At 56.7% G+C, this 15,666-nt stretch overlaps 7 protein-coding genes across 7 annotated transcripts; 2 read left to right on the forward strand and 5 right to left on the reverse strand.

The window, feature by feature from the left end:
* Window positions 1–2,494: 2,494 nt before the first annotated feature.
* On the forward strand, window positions 2,495–5,461 carry PHACADRAFT_123913 (uncharacterized protein). The gene is made up of 6 exons (XM_007397260.1): window positions 2,495–2,900; window positions 3,031–3,183; window positions 3,244–3,404; window positions 3,484–3,564; window positions 3,618–3,648; window positions 3,700–5,461. Exons 1-6 carry the CDS (start codon window positions 2,742–2,744, stop codon window positions 5,125–5,127), a joined length of 2,013 nt encoding a protein of 670 aa, XP_007397322.1. The 5' UTR covers window positions 2,495–2,741; the 3' UTR covers window positions 5,128–5,461.
* A 127-nt stretch (window positions 5,462–5,588) lies between these two features.
* Window positions 5,589–6,389, reverse strand: PHACADRAFT_29834 (uncharacterized protein; the record flags this gene model as incomplete). Its single annotated transcript, XM_007396487.1, has 1 exon — window positions 5,589–6,389. One exon carries the CDS (start codon window positions 6,387–6,389, stop codon window positions 5,589–5,591), a length of 801 nt encoding a protein of 266 aa, XP_007396549.1.
* A 546-nt stretch (window positions 6,390–6,935) lies between these two features.
* PHACADRAFT_123918 (uncharacterized protein) lies at window positions 6,936–8,829 on the reverse strand. The gene is made up of 3 exons (XM_007397261.1): window positions 8,444–8,829; window positions 8,315–8,397; window positions 6,936–8,264 (listed from the first exon to the last, which is right to left on the reverse strand). Exons 1-3 carry the CDS (start codon window positions 8,725–8,727, stop codon window positions 7,948–7,950), a joined length of 684 nt encoding a protein of 227 aa, XP_007397323.1. The 5' UTR covers window positions 8,728–8,829; the 3' UTR covers window positions 6,936–7,947.
* A 465-nt stretch (window positions 8,830–9,294) lies between these two features.
* On the reverse strand, window positions 9,295–9,992 carry PHACADRAFT_210435 (uncharacterized protein; the record flags this gene model as incomplete). The annotated part of the gene is made up of 3 exons (XM_007397262.1): window positions 9,775–9,992; window positions 9,424–9,717; window positions 9,295–9,364 (listed from the first exon to the last, which is right to left on the reverse strand). Exons 1-3 carry the CDS (start codon window positions 9,982–9,984, stop codon window positions 9,296–9,298), a joined length of 573 nt encoding a protein of 190 aa, XP_007397324.1. The 5' UTR covers window positions 9,985–9,992.
* Window positions 9,993–10,535: 543 nt separating this feature from the next.
* On the forward strand, window positions 10,536–11,403 carry PHACADRAFT_258631 (uncharacterized protein). The gene is made up of 3 exons (XM_007397263.1): window positions 10,536–10,724; window positions 10,787–10,867; window positions 10,922–11,403. The coding sequence occupies exons 2-3, from the start codon at window positions 10,797–10,799 to the stop codon at window positions 11,292–11,294; spliced, it is 444 nt and encodes a 147-aa protein (XP_007397325.1). The 5' UTR covers window positions 10,536–10,724; window positions 10,787–10,796; the 3' UTR covers window positions 11,295–11,403.
* Window positions 11,404–11,700: 297 nt separating this feature from the next.
* PHACADRAFT_97897 (uncharacterized protein) lies at window positions 11,701–14,378 on the reverse strand (the record flags this gene model as incomplete). Its single annotated transcript, XM_007397264.1, has 11 exons — window positions 11,701–12,027; window positions 12,085–12,210; window positions 12,273–12,451; window positions 12,509–12,700; window positions 12,752–12,939; window positions 13,023–13,159; window positions 13,217–13,298; window positions 13,350–13,616; window positions 13,659–13,832; window positions 13,884–14,248; window positions 14,298–14,378. The coding sequence occupies 11 exons, from the start codon at window positions 14,376–14,378 to the stop codon at window positions 11,701–11,703; spliced, it is 2,118 nt and encodes a 705-aa protein (XP_007397326.1).
* Window positions 14,379–14,766: 388 nt separating this feature from the next.
* Window positions 14,767–15,544, reverse strand: PHACADRAFT_258632 (uncharacterized protein). The gene is made up of 6 exons (XM_007397265.1): window positions 15,521–15,544; window positions 15,441–15,466; window positions 15,346–15,385; window positions 15,232–15,290; window positions 15,044–15,177; window positions 14,767–14,992 (listed from the first exon to the last, which is right to left on the reverse strand). Exons 1-6 carry the CDS (start codon window positions 15,538–15,540, stop codon window positions 14,849–14,851), a joined length of 423 nt encoding a protein of 140 aa, XP_007397327.1. The 5' UTR covers window positions 15,541–15,544; the 3' UTR covers window positions 14,767–14,848.
* Between the last annotated feature and the right edge of the window lie 122 nt (window positions 15,545–15,666).

A 15,666-nucleotide genomic window follows, 5' to 3' on the forward strand; every position in this document is an offset into this window, starting at 1 on the left:
ACCATGCCTCTTCAAAGACGTCCCCCGCCATCCTCGGACGGCCACCACCACCACCACCACATCCAGCCCCCGCAACCTCTCTCGTCCAACTCTTCGTACTCTTCTACCTCCTCGACGTCGTCCACATTGGCTTCAGACTCTTCTTCGCTCGCCACGCCGTTCGAAAACCTCCATCTCCGCGAAGACTTGCGTCCGTTCGACGAGAAGGACCTTCGGGAAGAGGCTTTTATAGGAGAGATAGACTCAGACGTGATTATGCTAGAAAGAATGAGCGGCGCGTCATCGCCCAGCAGTGAGTACTCCCCCTGTCTCGCCGATAAGGATGGTGTGTGCGCCATGTGTTCTCGCGTACCCGCAACGACCTCAGTATCCGTGTCAGAAGACAACGCCCGTCCGTATCGCGCGGTGATCGCAGGTCACCATGGTGTAAACGGCGGGGTGTGTCTTCGCCAATCACACGCAGCGGATCGACGCCCTGTCAGTGGTCGACAAATGTGGGGTCAGGCGCCGCCTGTACGCCGTGCCTGCGTCGAGGACGGCTCCTTTTGCCTTTAGCCGTCCGTGTCTTTATTGCCGCGTTTTACACAGCTCCTGTGCGGGCGCCGCTCATAGATCGCTACTCCCCGAAGGCGTTCGAAGTCAGGGTCGGCTAACCCGGCCCAACCCCCATGCACGAGGCAGATTTGACTCCCGATGGCTTTGGTAGATTCACCTCATTCCGAGCTTCCGAGCCGACTACACTATACATGCGCATACACCATCTGATCGTCGGCCTCTGTGTCCTCTCCTGATCTGAACACTGACCTTCCCCTCTTTCCCCTCCCACGGACCAACGTGCAGCTCCGATGCCACTCGCCGTCGCCGGCCGTCGCTGCATTAATTATCCACTTCTTGCCGCTACGCGGTCGTTGCACCGTCTGCGCCCTGCCTTTTTGGGATGATCCGCCCCGATTCCCCAGCGATGACGTCACTAACTGCCGGCCCGACGCACTATAGCAACCCCGGAATGCGGGCGCTCCGAGGCCGGATGCCCCTGCCGTGATCTGCCGCCCGGTGCCTCTCCACCCGCGCGTGAGTTCGACTTCGTATTTCATGTTATCTGCTCACCCCATCGCCACAAAGCAGATGCTGGCGGCCGAACCACCGCTGCACTCGCCGCTCGACCAGAAGCACCGTGGAGCAAGGCCCCTGCCTTTAACTCCGTCGCGAAGCTCGCTTGTGATCGCTTGCCGAGTCGTCCTCGCCTCAGGCTCCACACGGAAATTGGGGGCCAAATTCTCACTCTAGTCTCAGTCGCTGATTTGTCTGCCTGTTTTCGCCATCGCTGCGCCCGACGTGGTGCACATTTTTGCTCGGCACCGTCATGCTGACATCACCTATCGAGCTCATTTTTTTTTGTCGCCGTGGTTGTTTTTCGGTTGGTGCTCGGGGTATGTGGGGGAGGTGAGTGCACTTCTGGCTGGTAACGTAATTACCGACCAACAATGTGCTAACAACCGTCAAATTAATGCATAGCCGAGCACATTGCTCTCAGACTCATAACGACATCTCGTGGCGTGAGCATACACGGCCCGTTTTTCGTCATCTCGCTAGGATATTGGTCGTTCCGGGACTAGCGCGAGCACTGCTAAGGGGGCATTTCGAAGGACCTGCGACGACAGCGCTCATCCAGCTGGCATGAACGCCTTGGTCCTTGTCTGCGGAGTCTCACGGACCCCACATTCCTCCCACATCGCGTCTCAGTCGTTTTAGGGTTCCAGTTACCCCGCTCCGCGAACCGATCGGATAATCACAGATGTGATCGCAGGTGGTGTCTGTAGCTGTTTTCCTACTCCCCTTGGTTGAGGTATTTCGGGCGTTAGGGGCGAAAGAGGCCTATCTGCCAGCTATCACGGACCCTCGCTATCGCCCGACCAGGACCAGGGCGCGTCCACTCGGAGCTTGGTCGCGTGCGCTGCTGCTGGACGGCGAGGATTCGCCATGGGATGCCAGGTCATTGAAACGTGTGCCGCGGAGATATAGACGCTGACGAACCACGACGGTTTCCTAAAGCAGCGCGGTCACTCTGACAGGGTGCTTCGATGGACGAGCGCATCCCCTGCTGCTGCTCCTCGCACTTGCTCTGCCGACGCTTGAGGTCGAGTACATCATATATACTGGGTCTTGTCGCCTGGATGGCCAAGCTCCGATGGCCCGGGCTCCGCGCACACCATCGCTACGAACGGCGAGCGTTCCGTTAGACTTGATATGCATGCGGCCAGTCACGACCGGCCGGTGGTGGCAGACCGTTTGTCGAGAGCGCCAGACTCGACTCTATGCCCAAAAAGCTCTCAACATCACCTGGATTCTTGTGCTCTGCTGAAGATGCAGCGTCTGCAGACCGTTATCGAGCGTCCCCCTGAGGTGCGAATGTCGCATCCGACAGCTCAGTTGCCTTTTACAAACGGCAAATGCACACCCCGTCGCATCGCGTCCGCGTCAGGTACTTTGCTTCCACGATCGGGGCCCATTCTTTGATCGGCCGTCGGCGTACTACCACGACTCCAACCTTTTTTTCGCGCCTGTCTCTGCCTCTCTCAAATATCCCCTTCTTTCATCGCTTCCTCCCCCCGTCCCTCGCGCCCACGCCTGCGTGCGACCCCCTTGCTGGCGACCTCCCCCCTCGATCCTCGTCCGAACACAGCCTACGGCCCCGTGCCATCACGCTCGTTTGACTCCCTTCCACCCCTCGGTCGTCTAGCATGTCGCCGAAACGGCATTCTGCACCTGCCTTCGCTCTGCTGGGGTTCGCCATACTCACGTCCGCGCAGACCCTGCCTCCACCAGGCCAGCCCGCTCGCTCGAACGCGTCGCTCGGGAAATACGACATCGTCGGGAACAGTCTCGTCAGTGCGCAACAGGTACGTCGGCCGCCCTGGCTTCTCGCGCGCGCGTTCGTTCGTTTTTCGGGCGCGTCTCTCGACGCGTCCGCGCATGACGCGCGTTTTCGGGCCGCGTGATGTCCTTCCCTCGTTCTCACCCGTCTCGCAGCTCTTCCTCGGCACGGAGAACACCGTCTTCATCATCGACAAGGTCGAGAACAACTCCGCGCGGCTCAATGGTCACCCTGCGTGGGCGTCGCGTTACGACCTGGGCTCGAACGACGCCAGTCCGATGGATGCCATCACGAATACCTTCTGTGCGGTATGTTCTCCGGGGCACGCTCACGCGCGAGCAACGCCATGCTGATGGTGCGTGTAACAGGGTGGCGGCGTACTCGGAAACGGCAGTTGGCTGGTCGTCGGCGGAAACCAGGCAGTTACGACAGGCGGTGCAACTGCGAGCAGCCAAAACGGTGTCCCACCTTATGATGATCCCGACGGAGGGAAGAGGCGCGTGCTTCCACTTGATTTGCAACGAATTGCGTACTAACCAGCATATAGCTTGCGGTAGGCATCGCGCAATACTGTCCGACTCTATTCGTCCCTAAACTTTCTCTGTTAGGTTGCTTCAACCCTGCGACGGCGATAGCTGTGATTGGCAGCTCGTTGGGCAGATGGCCACTCGACGATGGTATCCCACTGTGTACGTCACTGCGCGTTTTCAACTGCTCCAGCGCTTTTAACGCTTTTTCTTAGCGAGACCTTGGAAGACGGCCGAGTAATCATCGTAAATGCATGCTAATTCATTATTGTATGCGTGCTGATTGGTGTATCTCAGATTGGTGGAGACGGCTATGGTGGGTTCGTGAACGATGCCTCGCAAACCAATCCGACCTACGAATTCTTTCCCGCTGCCGCCGGTGCACAGCCCGTTACCTCGCCTCTTCTGCAACGCACCCTTCCCGCAAACCTCTACCCATTGACGTGGCTGCTCCCCTCCGGACGCCTATTTATGCAGGCGAACTTTGGTACTGCGATTCTTGATTACAAGGTAGAGCAGGAGTATCAACTTCCGGACATGCCTCACGCCGTGCGCACGTATCCTGCGAGCGCTGGCACCGCGATGTTGCCGCTGACGCCGGCAAACAACTGGACGGCAACAATCGTATTCTGCAGTGGCATGGACGTCGCCCCGAACGCCTGGGACCCGAACGCGGACTGGCCAACGATGTCGACATCCAAGTCTTGCGTGCGCATCACGCCCGACGTGTCGCAGAACTATGAAGAGGACGACGACGTACCGGGGCCGCGGTCAATGGGGAATATGATCATCCTCCCCACAGGCAAGATCATGTATCTCAACGGTGCGCAGACCGGCGTTGCGGGATATGGCAGTGGGTCGAACACTGTCGGCGACTCGTATGCGGACAACCCTGCGTTCCAGCCGATGATCTACGACCCCGATGCGCCAGCCGGATCGCGCTGGTCCTCAGACGGCCTTTATCCTAGTACTATCGCGCGCATGTACCACTCGACCGCGACCCTGCTCGTCGACGGCTCCATCCTCGTCTCCGGGTCCAACCCGCACCCCGACGTCGTCCTCTCCAACACCAAGTTCCCGACCGAGTACCGTGTCGAGATCCTCTACCCCTCGTACTACAACGCGCCGCGCCCGGAGCCGCAGGGCATCCCGGCGTCGATCGGCTACGGCGGGCCGTACTTCAACCTTACGCTTTCGGCCGCCGACCTCGCGCACGACGTCGCGAACCTGAACCGCACGTCCGTCGTGCTCGTGCGCCCCGGCTTCTCGACGCACGCGATGAACATGCAGCAGCGCATGCTCGTGCTCGAGAACACGTACACCGGCACCACCAGCACCAACACTAGCGGCGGCGGCGGGGGCACGCTGCACGTCGCGCCCGTGCCGCCGAACCCGGCGCTCTTCCCGCCCGGCCCGGCCCTCCTCTTCGTCGTCGTCGCCGGCACGCCGAGCGTCGCGCGCCAGGTCACCGTCGGCGCCGGCAGCATCGGCGCGCAGCCCACGCGCGCGGCCGTCGCGCTCCCCGCGAGCCGCGTCCTCGCCGCGGACGCGGACGCGACGGGCCAGGGCCCGAACCAGACGGCGACGGCGAGTGCCACCGGCGTGAAGGTCCAGGCGGCGAGTGCGGCGTCGCCGGCGCGCGGCTTGGTGGGACTCTGGACGGCGGTTGGAGCGCCGCTTGTGGTTGCGGGTGTGTTGTTGCTGCTGTGTGCGCCGCCGTTGTGACTGCACCGCGCATGGACCCACGAAATTTCTCGTGATCCCTGTTGGTTGGACCTTTTTTTTTCACGATCGCGATCGGACACATTGTTGTTTGTATGTATTCATGTGCTGATGGACTCGGCCTGTGGACCCTTGTGCTGGTGGTTGCCACAGCCAGTTTATTTGTCATCATGTACCACCACCATACTTGTAGTGTACTATACCTCACCCTCCTCTGTACGTTTCCGGGCCCCACCCGTCGTCATTCCTTTCTGTTGGACAGGCATCTAGGACACTTGTACCTGCATTTTTGAAAGCTACATGTACACTTGCGAATCAAGCGTGCCGTATACCGTCGAGCCCGAGGCTCCGGTGGCTCCTCAAGCTTCCACAACCAGACTTGCGACACCGCACAAACAACCATTTTATTCGCACACAAGGTAGGCACAACAGATGCACATATATGCGCTTACAGAGAGGCGCGCTCAACGCCGGGCACGCCGAGCGTGCGGACACTCGGGCAAGAGACAGTACGTCCCGGGGAACCGCCCGCACAGGCTCGGCCTCGGCCACGGGTCGCCCGTGCGCACGACGAAGGGTGTGTGCACCGGCGGCGCATACACGGCGCTGTGGCTGGGCAGGTGGGGGCGCGAGGGCGGACGCCGGAACTCCTCGGGCAGCGTGCTGAGGAGCTGGCGGAAGGACGGCAGGCGGGTGGCCGGCAGCGACGGTGGCAGTGGCGGCAGTGGCGGCGGCGGTTCTACGCGCACGCGCGTGTCTTCCCGTTCGGTGTCCTGTGGAGGCAGCGGCGGGCGGCGAGGCCGGTGCGCACGTTCGAGAGCGGGGGTCAATCTCGTCGGCCGCCTCGCGGGTGGCGGCTGGGAGGACCGCGGCAGAGCCTGTGCATCATGCGATGTTGGCGGCCCTTCGTGCTTTGTCCTCTGGGGGGCGCCTGTGTGCGGGTCGACGCCCCGCTTCGCGCAGAGCGTCCGCCACGAGCACGGCGAGATCCAGAGCACATCGTCGGTGTGGTCGTGGCCTGCAACAGGGCAGTCGGTCGCGGGGACGCTCCCGTCAAACTTGGACCGGCCGTGGTGCTTTTGGCAGTGCAACATGAGCTTCTCCCCGGGGCGCACGCGCGCGTTGCAGGCGTACGCAGGCTGGCCCGCCTGCGAGGCGCGGAAGACGCGCCCACACATCTTCCATCGTGTGCCACGCGGGACGATGGAGCGCATGTCGGGCGGTCGGGGTGGGCCTTGGTTTTCTTGCTTAGTGGCGCGGGGCATGTGAACCTGGTGGACAAAGACGAGCAGACCCACGTGAAGTTGATGGTACGGAACAGAAAAGAGGACGTTACCCGACCTCTTTCTCCCACCTTTATATAGCGAGGCACAGACTTGGCAAAACATCGTTGCGCGGCATGGGCCGCAGACGGTTGGCATTCTTGTGGACGATATAAACAACCACTCGTGCAATCTTATGGTATAAGATCAAGTTGGGACCATGATGCATGATGGCTGGTGCTACTCAGGCCACTGCGGGGGAGAACAAAGTCGGTAAAACAACCATTCATCCCAAAGACCACAGCTCATCACCGTAACATGTCGCAAGGTACCGGATTCACGTTAAACGGAGTAGCCCCCGAGACGCAGCCCAGTGGGGCATAACTTTCAGCCAGCCGCAATGCAAGAGAAAGCTCGGTTCCGCCTGCAGCTGTCGTGGTCGTCTGCAGAAGATGATGGTCGCCCTCGATAAGGCTGGGGCGCTTGTGCGCAGGCTCATTATATTTTGGACCTTTGTGGCGCATCTAAAGCGCCTCCTCCTTCATTCCCACCGCTCACGCACTCACTCACAGGCCTACTCATCTCTTCTAGCTACCACGACCTGAGACGAGCACACATTTCGTACGACATGGCTGGCTCGCCATTCAGACGTCGACGCGTCATCTGGTCTCTGATCATCCTCTCGCTCGTCGGGTTCTTCTACCTCGCCACTAACACGGACAGCTCACTGTCCTTCAGCTCGTGGCCGTTGCCAGCCTATCTCAAAGACCTTGGTCTCTCCAGCTCATCTTCCCCCGCTCGTCTCATTGCTGATGCCAAAGCGGACGCAGGGAGACCACAAGCGCGGGAGATCGACGGCCTGCTGCACTTCGTCACGGCCTATCCCAATAGGAAATTCAACGAAGAGGACGACATGATTGAGGTGGCAGGCGTGGGGCATGTCAAAGTGGAGGCGCAAGAGGAGGTGGACATGAAGGTGTATGCACCAGATGGCGACGCCGACTGGACAACACACTTGCAGGACCTGGAGACAGAGCACCCGCTCATAGTCTTCAGCAAGTCGTACTGCGCGTACGTACACAGGCCCTTACATATGACATACAGATACTTAACGATCGTTTTGTAGGTATTCGCAGCGAGCCAAAGCACTGCTTTCGTCCTACAAGCTGAAGCCCGCTCCCACGATCGTTGAGCTTGATCTGCGCAGCGACGGGCCCATCATCCAGGGGATCTTGTACAGGCTGACAGGCCAAAGGACTGTCCCTAACATCATCCTACAGGTGCGCAGCGTCTTCATTCGTACAGTGCCCCCGTCTGAAACAATTCTTCGGCAGGGCAAATCCATCGGAGGCTCGGATGACATCATGTCTCTACACGAAGAGGACAGGTTGAAGCCCCTCTTGCACAATGCGGGGATGACAATCGGAGGGATATAGTGTGCTTGAACCGTGGACGGCCTCGTGCATAGCAGAGATCGCACTTGAATCCAGAAGGGTGTAAGATAGTGTTCGAGTCGTGTGATATCCGCATCGTTTGCGCCGATCTTCCAAATAGCACACGGTCATGCAATGCGCTCGTTACCTCGGAATATGACATGTCCGACGTTGCGCTCGAATAGAGGAGGCAATCGCGGGGCCGGCCTGCGCCTGGGCCGAGATCGGCGTGGTATTCTGGTAGGTGCGGGTGCGGGTGGATCTTGGGTGTCAACGACTATAGTATGAGACGAGCTCGCCTCCGTTTCGGCTGGCGCAGGAGGGGAGGGTGCGCGGTCAGGCGCAGATTCCGTGTTCTCGTCGATGATGGGCGGGGCAGGTATTCGTCGCGACTTCCGGCAGCTCATACACGTCTGGGACACCGTATGTCCAGAGTTCGTCGACGCTTCGATAAAATAAGTAATAATAATGGGGAGAGAACGCGTCAGAGCTCACAGTTGACTCGTACTTCGGCCGTCAGACCAGGCACGAGCACCAGGTCGCACCCCTTGCAGAGTGTACGCTTTACCGCAGGATCCCTGTTCGCAATCAGCACACAGCCGGGTCCATAGAAAGCACACGCACATGCGCATGTTCGTTTTTCTCCCAATCGCCTTCATGTTCTTCACATACGTCCGCGAGAGGTCCGCGTACGCGGTTGAGTGCCGCTCCTTGAACCGTCTCTGCATCTCGCGTTTCCGCTCCCTGCCTCGGAGCGAGTCTGGCACAGGTCCCTGGGCGACAGACGGCGGTACGCTCTGCGTGCCCAAAAGTTGACTGGCTTGGTAGAGGAAGTTCAACCGTTGGAGGATGTCCCGGTTCGTGATGCTGTTCGGGTTCGGCACGTCATCTTTGCTCTTCTTTGCCATCTCTTGCGGGCACACGGGGAATCAATGAGCGATGTGTAAATGACAAACAGATGCAGAGAAAGATAGAAGAAGTGGAGACGGGTGGTTATGGTGGTATCCAGCAAAAGCGCAGCAGATGCGCCACCGGGCGCTGTCCAACGGGAATGGAGACACTCTCAGCGGGACTTGCATCTGTATTTTCCGTTCGAAACACATGCACAAGAATCGTCTATGAAGATTAATCATGTATGGAATACATGCCGCCTTGACGCCAGTTCTGTAGTCGTAGAGCGAGGCCAGTGGGCCACCCGTCAGCCTATTTACCTGATGTTTTGTGTACGCAATATGAATTATGTCCATCGGCCCCTGCACATTTTCATTTTTCTCGTAAATCGAGTCGTCCCAAGCGGTATTAAAACTGTTCTATGCATCTCGTGCATCATCATCATCATCATTCAATATATCGAGGGTCAGTGATCCAGATATACAACGCGGACACTCGTGGTCGAGCAGCAGAGTAGCTACAGGCACCCTCAGCCGACCTTCCCAGGACGCACACTACCTCTGACAAGACAGACACATTTTAACATTAAGCTAAGAATTTCAGCTCGACGTTCGCGCAGCCAGACGGAGCGGACCCAGAGCTAATGAAAGCGATCTGAACGATGTCGAGCTCAGTTCCCGGCGAGACTACACTGCAACTGCGTTTGTACTTACATGCTGGTCGGTCCCGCAGACCAGGAACGATCCTGGCCCAGACTCGTATTGCAAGACTCCACTTTCTGTCACGCTGAACGGTCCCTGGGAGGAGCACTTGTTCGAATCGGACGTCGTGAAGATGAGGTCCCCGGTGGTGCCACAGGTGGTTCCGAAGTTTTGGAAGTTCACGTAGGCATGAGACGTATCGTCGATGTCGGCGTACAGGAAGTCGAAGTCGGAGGAAATGTAGAAGGACGTGCCGGTGTCAGCTGTGACCGTGGCAGTCGCGCCGACGCCAGTGACGAATAGTTCCTGGGCATCAACGTGTTACAGCCAGTTCACGAATGTCAATGAACAGCCAATACATACACCCAATATCTCGCCGTCTTGGACAACATTCAACGCCGCAGGAGAGCCGAGGGTCTGTCGCTTTGACGGCACTGCGTTCCCGAGCGCTATACCGCAAAGAAGCAAGCCCGACAAGATGACTTTCATGGTGTAGTGTAAAGTTGGTTTGCGGGACGAGCCTTGCGCAAGCAGCCAGAACTCATCCGTTATAAGGCCGTCCAAGGCGGGCATTGTAGCCCGGATGCTATCGCTGTTAACAGTAATTAACTGTCATCAACAGCCTTTCCCGACGTCACAAGGCCTAAGCTTACGGAATTACTTGACCTTGATCTTGCCATATGAAAATGCTGGAGCTTGTCTTGGTAGTGGCGAGACTTCATCAGCATATTTCGCTGATATCGGCAATATATTTACTACAGCGATAGAGGCGTACCTGGAGATTGCCATGACCATCGCACAGAGGACCCATGAACCATTCACACAATGTTTAAGTCAGGGGTGACAACTTACTAACAACGTACCAAGGTGCGCGCGCCAAGCGACACTCTGATATTGATGTGACTATTAGCGTGAGCTGTCAAAGTTGCTAGTCCTAGCCTTAAGGGGGCAACTGTGCGAGAATCTTTTCTGGCGCTATAACCGAGCGAGTAACGCAGGGTGGAGAGCAGTTTCCCACCACAAGAACCAGAATTAAGATTCCATATGTTATGTGGCAATTACAAAACTAGACGAAGACGGTATTCAACATCGATAGATGAGATATAGAGGAACAACTGACTCACCGATGACTAATAACAGGTGGCAGTGTGACATTCCATGATACGGGTGCGATTAATCGTCGTCGAAACTGGTTGCTTTTTTCCTTCCCCGCCCTCGCGCTCCTCCACCTCTTCGCCCGCGCTTGGTAGCCCTGGGTGGTCCGGCTGTTGCAGCTCGCTTGATCCCGCGCATTCCCCCACCGTTTGGACATGCTAATCGAAAGGGGAGCTCGTCAGATCACGATGCGTCCGCAGAAAACGCGGTGTGAACGCACCGTTACTGTAATGTCCTTGCTGCCCACACTTAAAACACTCGGTACCCATGCTACCGCCGCTCAACCCGCCTCCGGGACACGCTGCACAACGTAATATCAGAAAGGGAACATCAGACGTTTATGCAATGAACTTACCGTTGCTGAAGTGCCCAACCTGCCCGCATTTAAAGCACGCATTCGAAGACGACCCAGACGCGTTTGTGCCGAAGCTCCTGGTCCCTCCACCTCCGCCCTGATTCGGACATGCACTTGCCCAGTGGCCCGGCTGCCCACACTTAAAGCATTCGCCACCCGCGCCACCTCCGCCGCCGAGGCTCCCGCCGCCTCCAAAGCTCGGTCCCGAGCTGCCGCCAGGCCGGCCGGGCGGCCCGTCTGCCCATTCGAAGAACCCGCACTGCTCCTCCTGCCGGTTCGCGCACGTCCAGAACTTTCGGCCTTGGTTGGGCCCTTCTTTCTGCACCTCACGCTGCACGGCTGGCTGCGGGCAGCTGCACTGCTTCTCATCTGATGCGTTAGACGGCCGACTCGACGGCGCGGTTGCATAAGAGGACGAGGGGCGCGTAGGAGTGCTGGAGGGAGGATTGTACACACGAGACGGGCCAGCAACGGGTGCGTCCGCCCAGGAGAAGAAGTTGCAGGTGTTGTCGCTACCGCACTTGTAAAACTGGCGACCCTTGTTCGCGCCTTCTTTCACCACGGTGCGTGTGATCACGGGTGAACCGCATTCACAATTCGGTTCAGCGCCTGTTGTAGCAGAGGCGGAGGCTGGTGGGCGTGAAGGTGGAGGCGGAGGTGGAGGCGGAGGTGCTGCGCGGGAAGGGGGTGCGGACGTCATAGATTTCCTCGTTGTCCGGCTGCGCGCCGCAGGAGCTGGTGGCGGCGGTGGGTCATCAAAGAAGGCTGCAAAACACGCATTATCGACTGCATATAGATGAATTCGTGGGATTACACGCACATTCGTCGTCGTCGTCGTCGTCTGGTGGTGGTGGCGGCGGCGGCGGCGGCGCAGCTCGAGCTCCACGGCCTCGTCTTGGTGTTGTTGTCCCCCTCGTCGATGCTGCTCCTCGTCCCCCTCGGCTACCTCTGGCGCCCCTACCACCTCGCGCACTTCTTCCGCCACCGTCGCCCGCATCTCCATCGTCACCGCCACCACCACCACCGCCGCCGCCGCCGCCACCGTTAAAGTCCAGGAAATCGGCTTCGTAGTCGATACCACGGCCCTGTAATCGATTTCCAACGCTCTATACAAGTTAAAGATCAGGAACATGAATGTGCCCAAAGCAACAGACAATACTCACAGTGATAACTCGATTCATCTCTCGTTTAATCCTGATGTACATCTCCTTGTACAGCTCAATGTTCTCAGTAAGCATTTCAGTCTTCGTCTTGTGGCCTTCACAAATCTGGACCATCTGCCTCTCTGTCTGCGCAAAAAAATTCAGATAGTCAGTCAATACCACCAGGCTAGGTCGAAGAGATAACGAACCTCTCTCCGCATTTCCGGCCGACTCAGGCTGCGATCGAAGCCAATCTCGTTGTAGCCCTCAACGAGGCCTATACCCAGTGTCGATGGGACGAGATACTTCGTCGCTCCCTGCATGCGCTCCATGACGTACTTGCGGTCGATGATCGTCTGTATATGCTGCGCAATCGTCGCGTCGGTGCCTATTTAACAAGGTTGTCAGACATCTTTGTCTCGTGTAATTTGCGCACAGAGCTCACCGATGCCGTTCTTGTCCATGAGCGCAACCAAATCAGCCTCAGTGAGCAGGCTCGGTCGAGACGTCTGGCCCTCCTTCAACTCGCATATACTGGGCATGAACTCTTCGTTCTCCGCGAAATTCGGGAGCTCCTTGTCCGACCACTTGTCGTACGGGAAAACGTCGAGATAGTTGCGTTCGCGCACGGTTAAACCTAGCAGAATGTCAAACATGACAGTCAGAAGAAGTGAGACGTAGAACGGACCGGTTGCGTAGAACTCCTCCCCACCGCACTCAACGTCTACGGTCGTCTCCCAGCCGAGCGCATCCTTTGAGCAGCTCGCAAGGAACCGACGCGTGATGTACTCATACACTCGCTTCTCGTCGCCTGCAAGGTTTCCCGCGTGTGCAGTAGGGTGGATAGGCGGATGTGCCTTGTCATTCTTCTTGCCTCTGCGGGGCGGCATGGATGCGCCGTTCTGGAGACTGAGACCGCTTTAGCACGGATACACGCGAATACATAGTTCGAGACGTACGAAGAAGCGAACTGGCCCCAGGCAGGATCAACGATCTGCTTCTGGATAAGTGTCATAAAGTCAAATTGTGGGTCGAACTGGTCTGTCTCTGTGCGCGGGTAGGATAGAAACCCTTGTTGATACAAATGCTCGGCGATCTGTACGCATAAAATCAGTCACATGAATGGTTAACATGACATAAAGAGACTGCTTACATCTAGGACCTTCTTCGGCGAGATCTTCAGTAGCCTAGATCCTGCCTTTTGTAGGTCGACCGTGGTCAATGGCAAAGGCTTCCTGCATATACACATTAGAGCAAATTTGGATAGACATCACAAAAGAGGTAACCATTTCTTCGTGTTCTTGCGAGTTACTCTCGTCACGTTTGCAGTAGGGTTATCCAGTACATGCTCGTATATTGCAAGGGCGACCTCGAGCTCAAACAAATGCCCCCTTCGCCACGTAAAGGGCGTTTCCGATTCTTCCCCCGTAGTTTCGTCGATGCGAGTTAAAGCTAGGTAGATATGCCAGAACGTCTCCGAGACGAATGACTTGACTTGGTTGTAGCGCGAGACGACGAAGCCCAGTGTTGGAAACTGACAAGGTCCTATCGTGCTATAAGCGGTCAGGACATGCGAGGAATAAACCGAAGAAGACCTGCCGTAAGATATAACATCTCCTTTAAGCTGTTGGAAACGTTGCTGAAGCTGTAAACTTTGAAGGCGTGTGAACGTTGCTCCGATGCGCAGGTCGAGGAGTGTTCGGGCTTCAACAGCATTCGACTGAGCCATGTCCAGATTAACCGGGTGTTGCGCGGCGTTATGTATTTGCCTGAAGTATGCAATAAAGCGTCAGTTTTCTAGCGCGAATGGCTGAACTTACTGAGCTATAATCGCACTGAACCTCGCCCGCCGCACTATGATGGCCGTCTTCACCTTCCTGCACACCCCAGCAACCTCGGCGCCGATATTCTCCCCCTCTCTATCACAGTCCGTCCATATCATGAGCGTCTGTGCGCGTCGAGCCTCATTCTCGAGATTCCGTGCTATTGTCTCTGAACCTTTCTTAATTCGCGAGATGATAGGCGCGTCGAATAAAACAAATGGTTCGCACGACTGCCAATTACTGTAGGCTGAATCGAAGTCATGGTCTAGAAGATGTCCAGTGACAGACGTGACGGTGAACTGGGAGTTGGTCTGGGGATAGTCGAAGTCGTAGTTCCTGATATACTTGTTAGGACTGGGACGCTATGCAGAAGAGTAAGACGCGCGTCTCAGTCTACGACTTGTGACTTACAGTATTAAATTGTCCTCCAGAGAGTATCTGCGTGATAGAACGGGCTATCGAGGGCTTTTCTGCAACGCAGAGCACCCTCATGGGACGGCAAACGAAAGACGGTCAAGTATTGTGAACAGCTCTAGTGCTTTGTCAGCCTTGTAGATATGGTTTTATGAGCAATGCGCATGCGTCTCAGGAGCTGAGATGAGAATGAGAGAAGAGAAGGCCGGACATGGCGAAGGGCAAGTCCCATTCCCCGCGCTCACGATCACGAGACACGGTCGCGTCGCGCCAAAGCCTCACGTGGCATTCACGTGGACCAGAGCTCGCGCTTGGTATCACGGCCGACGAGCACAACTCCCGGTACATGAATATTGGCACGGGCGTATGGGGGCCGTTGGTTGCTCGATTCTGAAACCAGGCTGAGATGAAGTCCGGGTCCAAGTACTGATACTGTACGAGATAAGTCTTCCAAGAGAGAATGCTAAGGTAGATTGTTCCGCAGACTAGATGTTACATAATTCCAAGCTACACAAGAGCACAGCTAGCTGTCAAGCTATAGCCTTCGCTTACAGTCGACCCTGCATCTTCTTCTGTGTAGCCACAAGCTCCTCCCTCTGGGGCTCAACGCGCCGCCAAACATCCTCTGATAGGAGCAGGCCCTCTTCAGTACTCCTCTTTGGAATAACATGGAAGTGGACGTGGTCAACATGCTTTACTGATCGTCAGCAACCTTCTTCATGTTCCCGACCGTGATAACGCACCTGAAAGGCCAACTTCCCATTGTTCTGCAAGATGTTGAATTGATCAACGCCGGCAGCCGTCGCCACTTTCTTCAGAATAGGGCCGATGTCTGCGAGATACTCATCGGGCATGTCCAAGACGGTGCGGGCATGGCCTGCAGCACAAGATCAGTGGTTTCTCAAATGGTTGCATGAGAATCGTGTCGTACACTTCGGGATTACTTGCGTGTGACCCTCAGAAATAGGGCCGATGTCGAGAAACGCAAGCCTGCGCGGTACCGCACAGATCAACGTTTATCTTCCAGAGATAACTGATGGCTTACGTCTTGTCAGTCTCGTACACCTTTAAACATGGAATCTTCCCTGATCGCTAGGCGTAAGCACTGCCATGATATACTCAGAATACTGACTGTTATACCCGCGACGATCATACAGAAGATGCAACTATAATGGTCGTCAGCCTTCTTCGGCGCTATAACCAGCTTAAATCAGGCAAACCTGGGGTCAGAAGTAGCCATGTTACTGTATTGCTTGAAGGTTCTGAACTGAACAAGAGAGGACAGTGCCAATCTGCAGTCGCCGAAAATTTTACACATGTTTGTCCCGTACAAATTAATACCATAAGTAGTACTAGGTCAGTCACC

Source organism: Phanerochaete carnosa (assembly GCF_000300595.1).
Source record: "Phanerochaete carnosa HHB-10118-sp unplaced genomic scaffold PHACAscaffold_6, whole genome shotgun sequence".
NCBI classification, from domain to species: domain Eukaryota; kingdom Fungi; phylum Basidiomycota; class Agaricomycetes; order Polyporales; family Phanerochaetaceae; genus Phanerochaete; species Phanerochaete carnosa.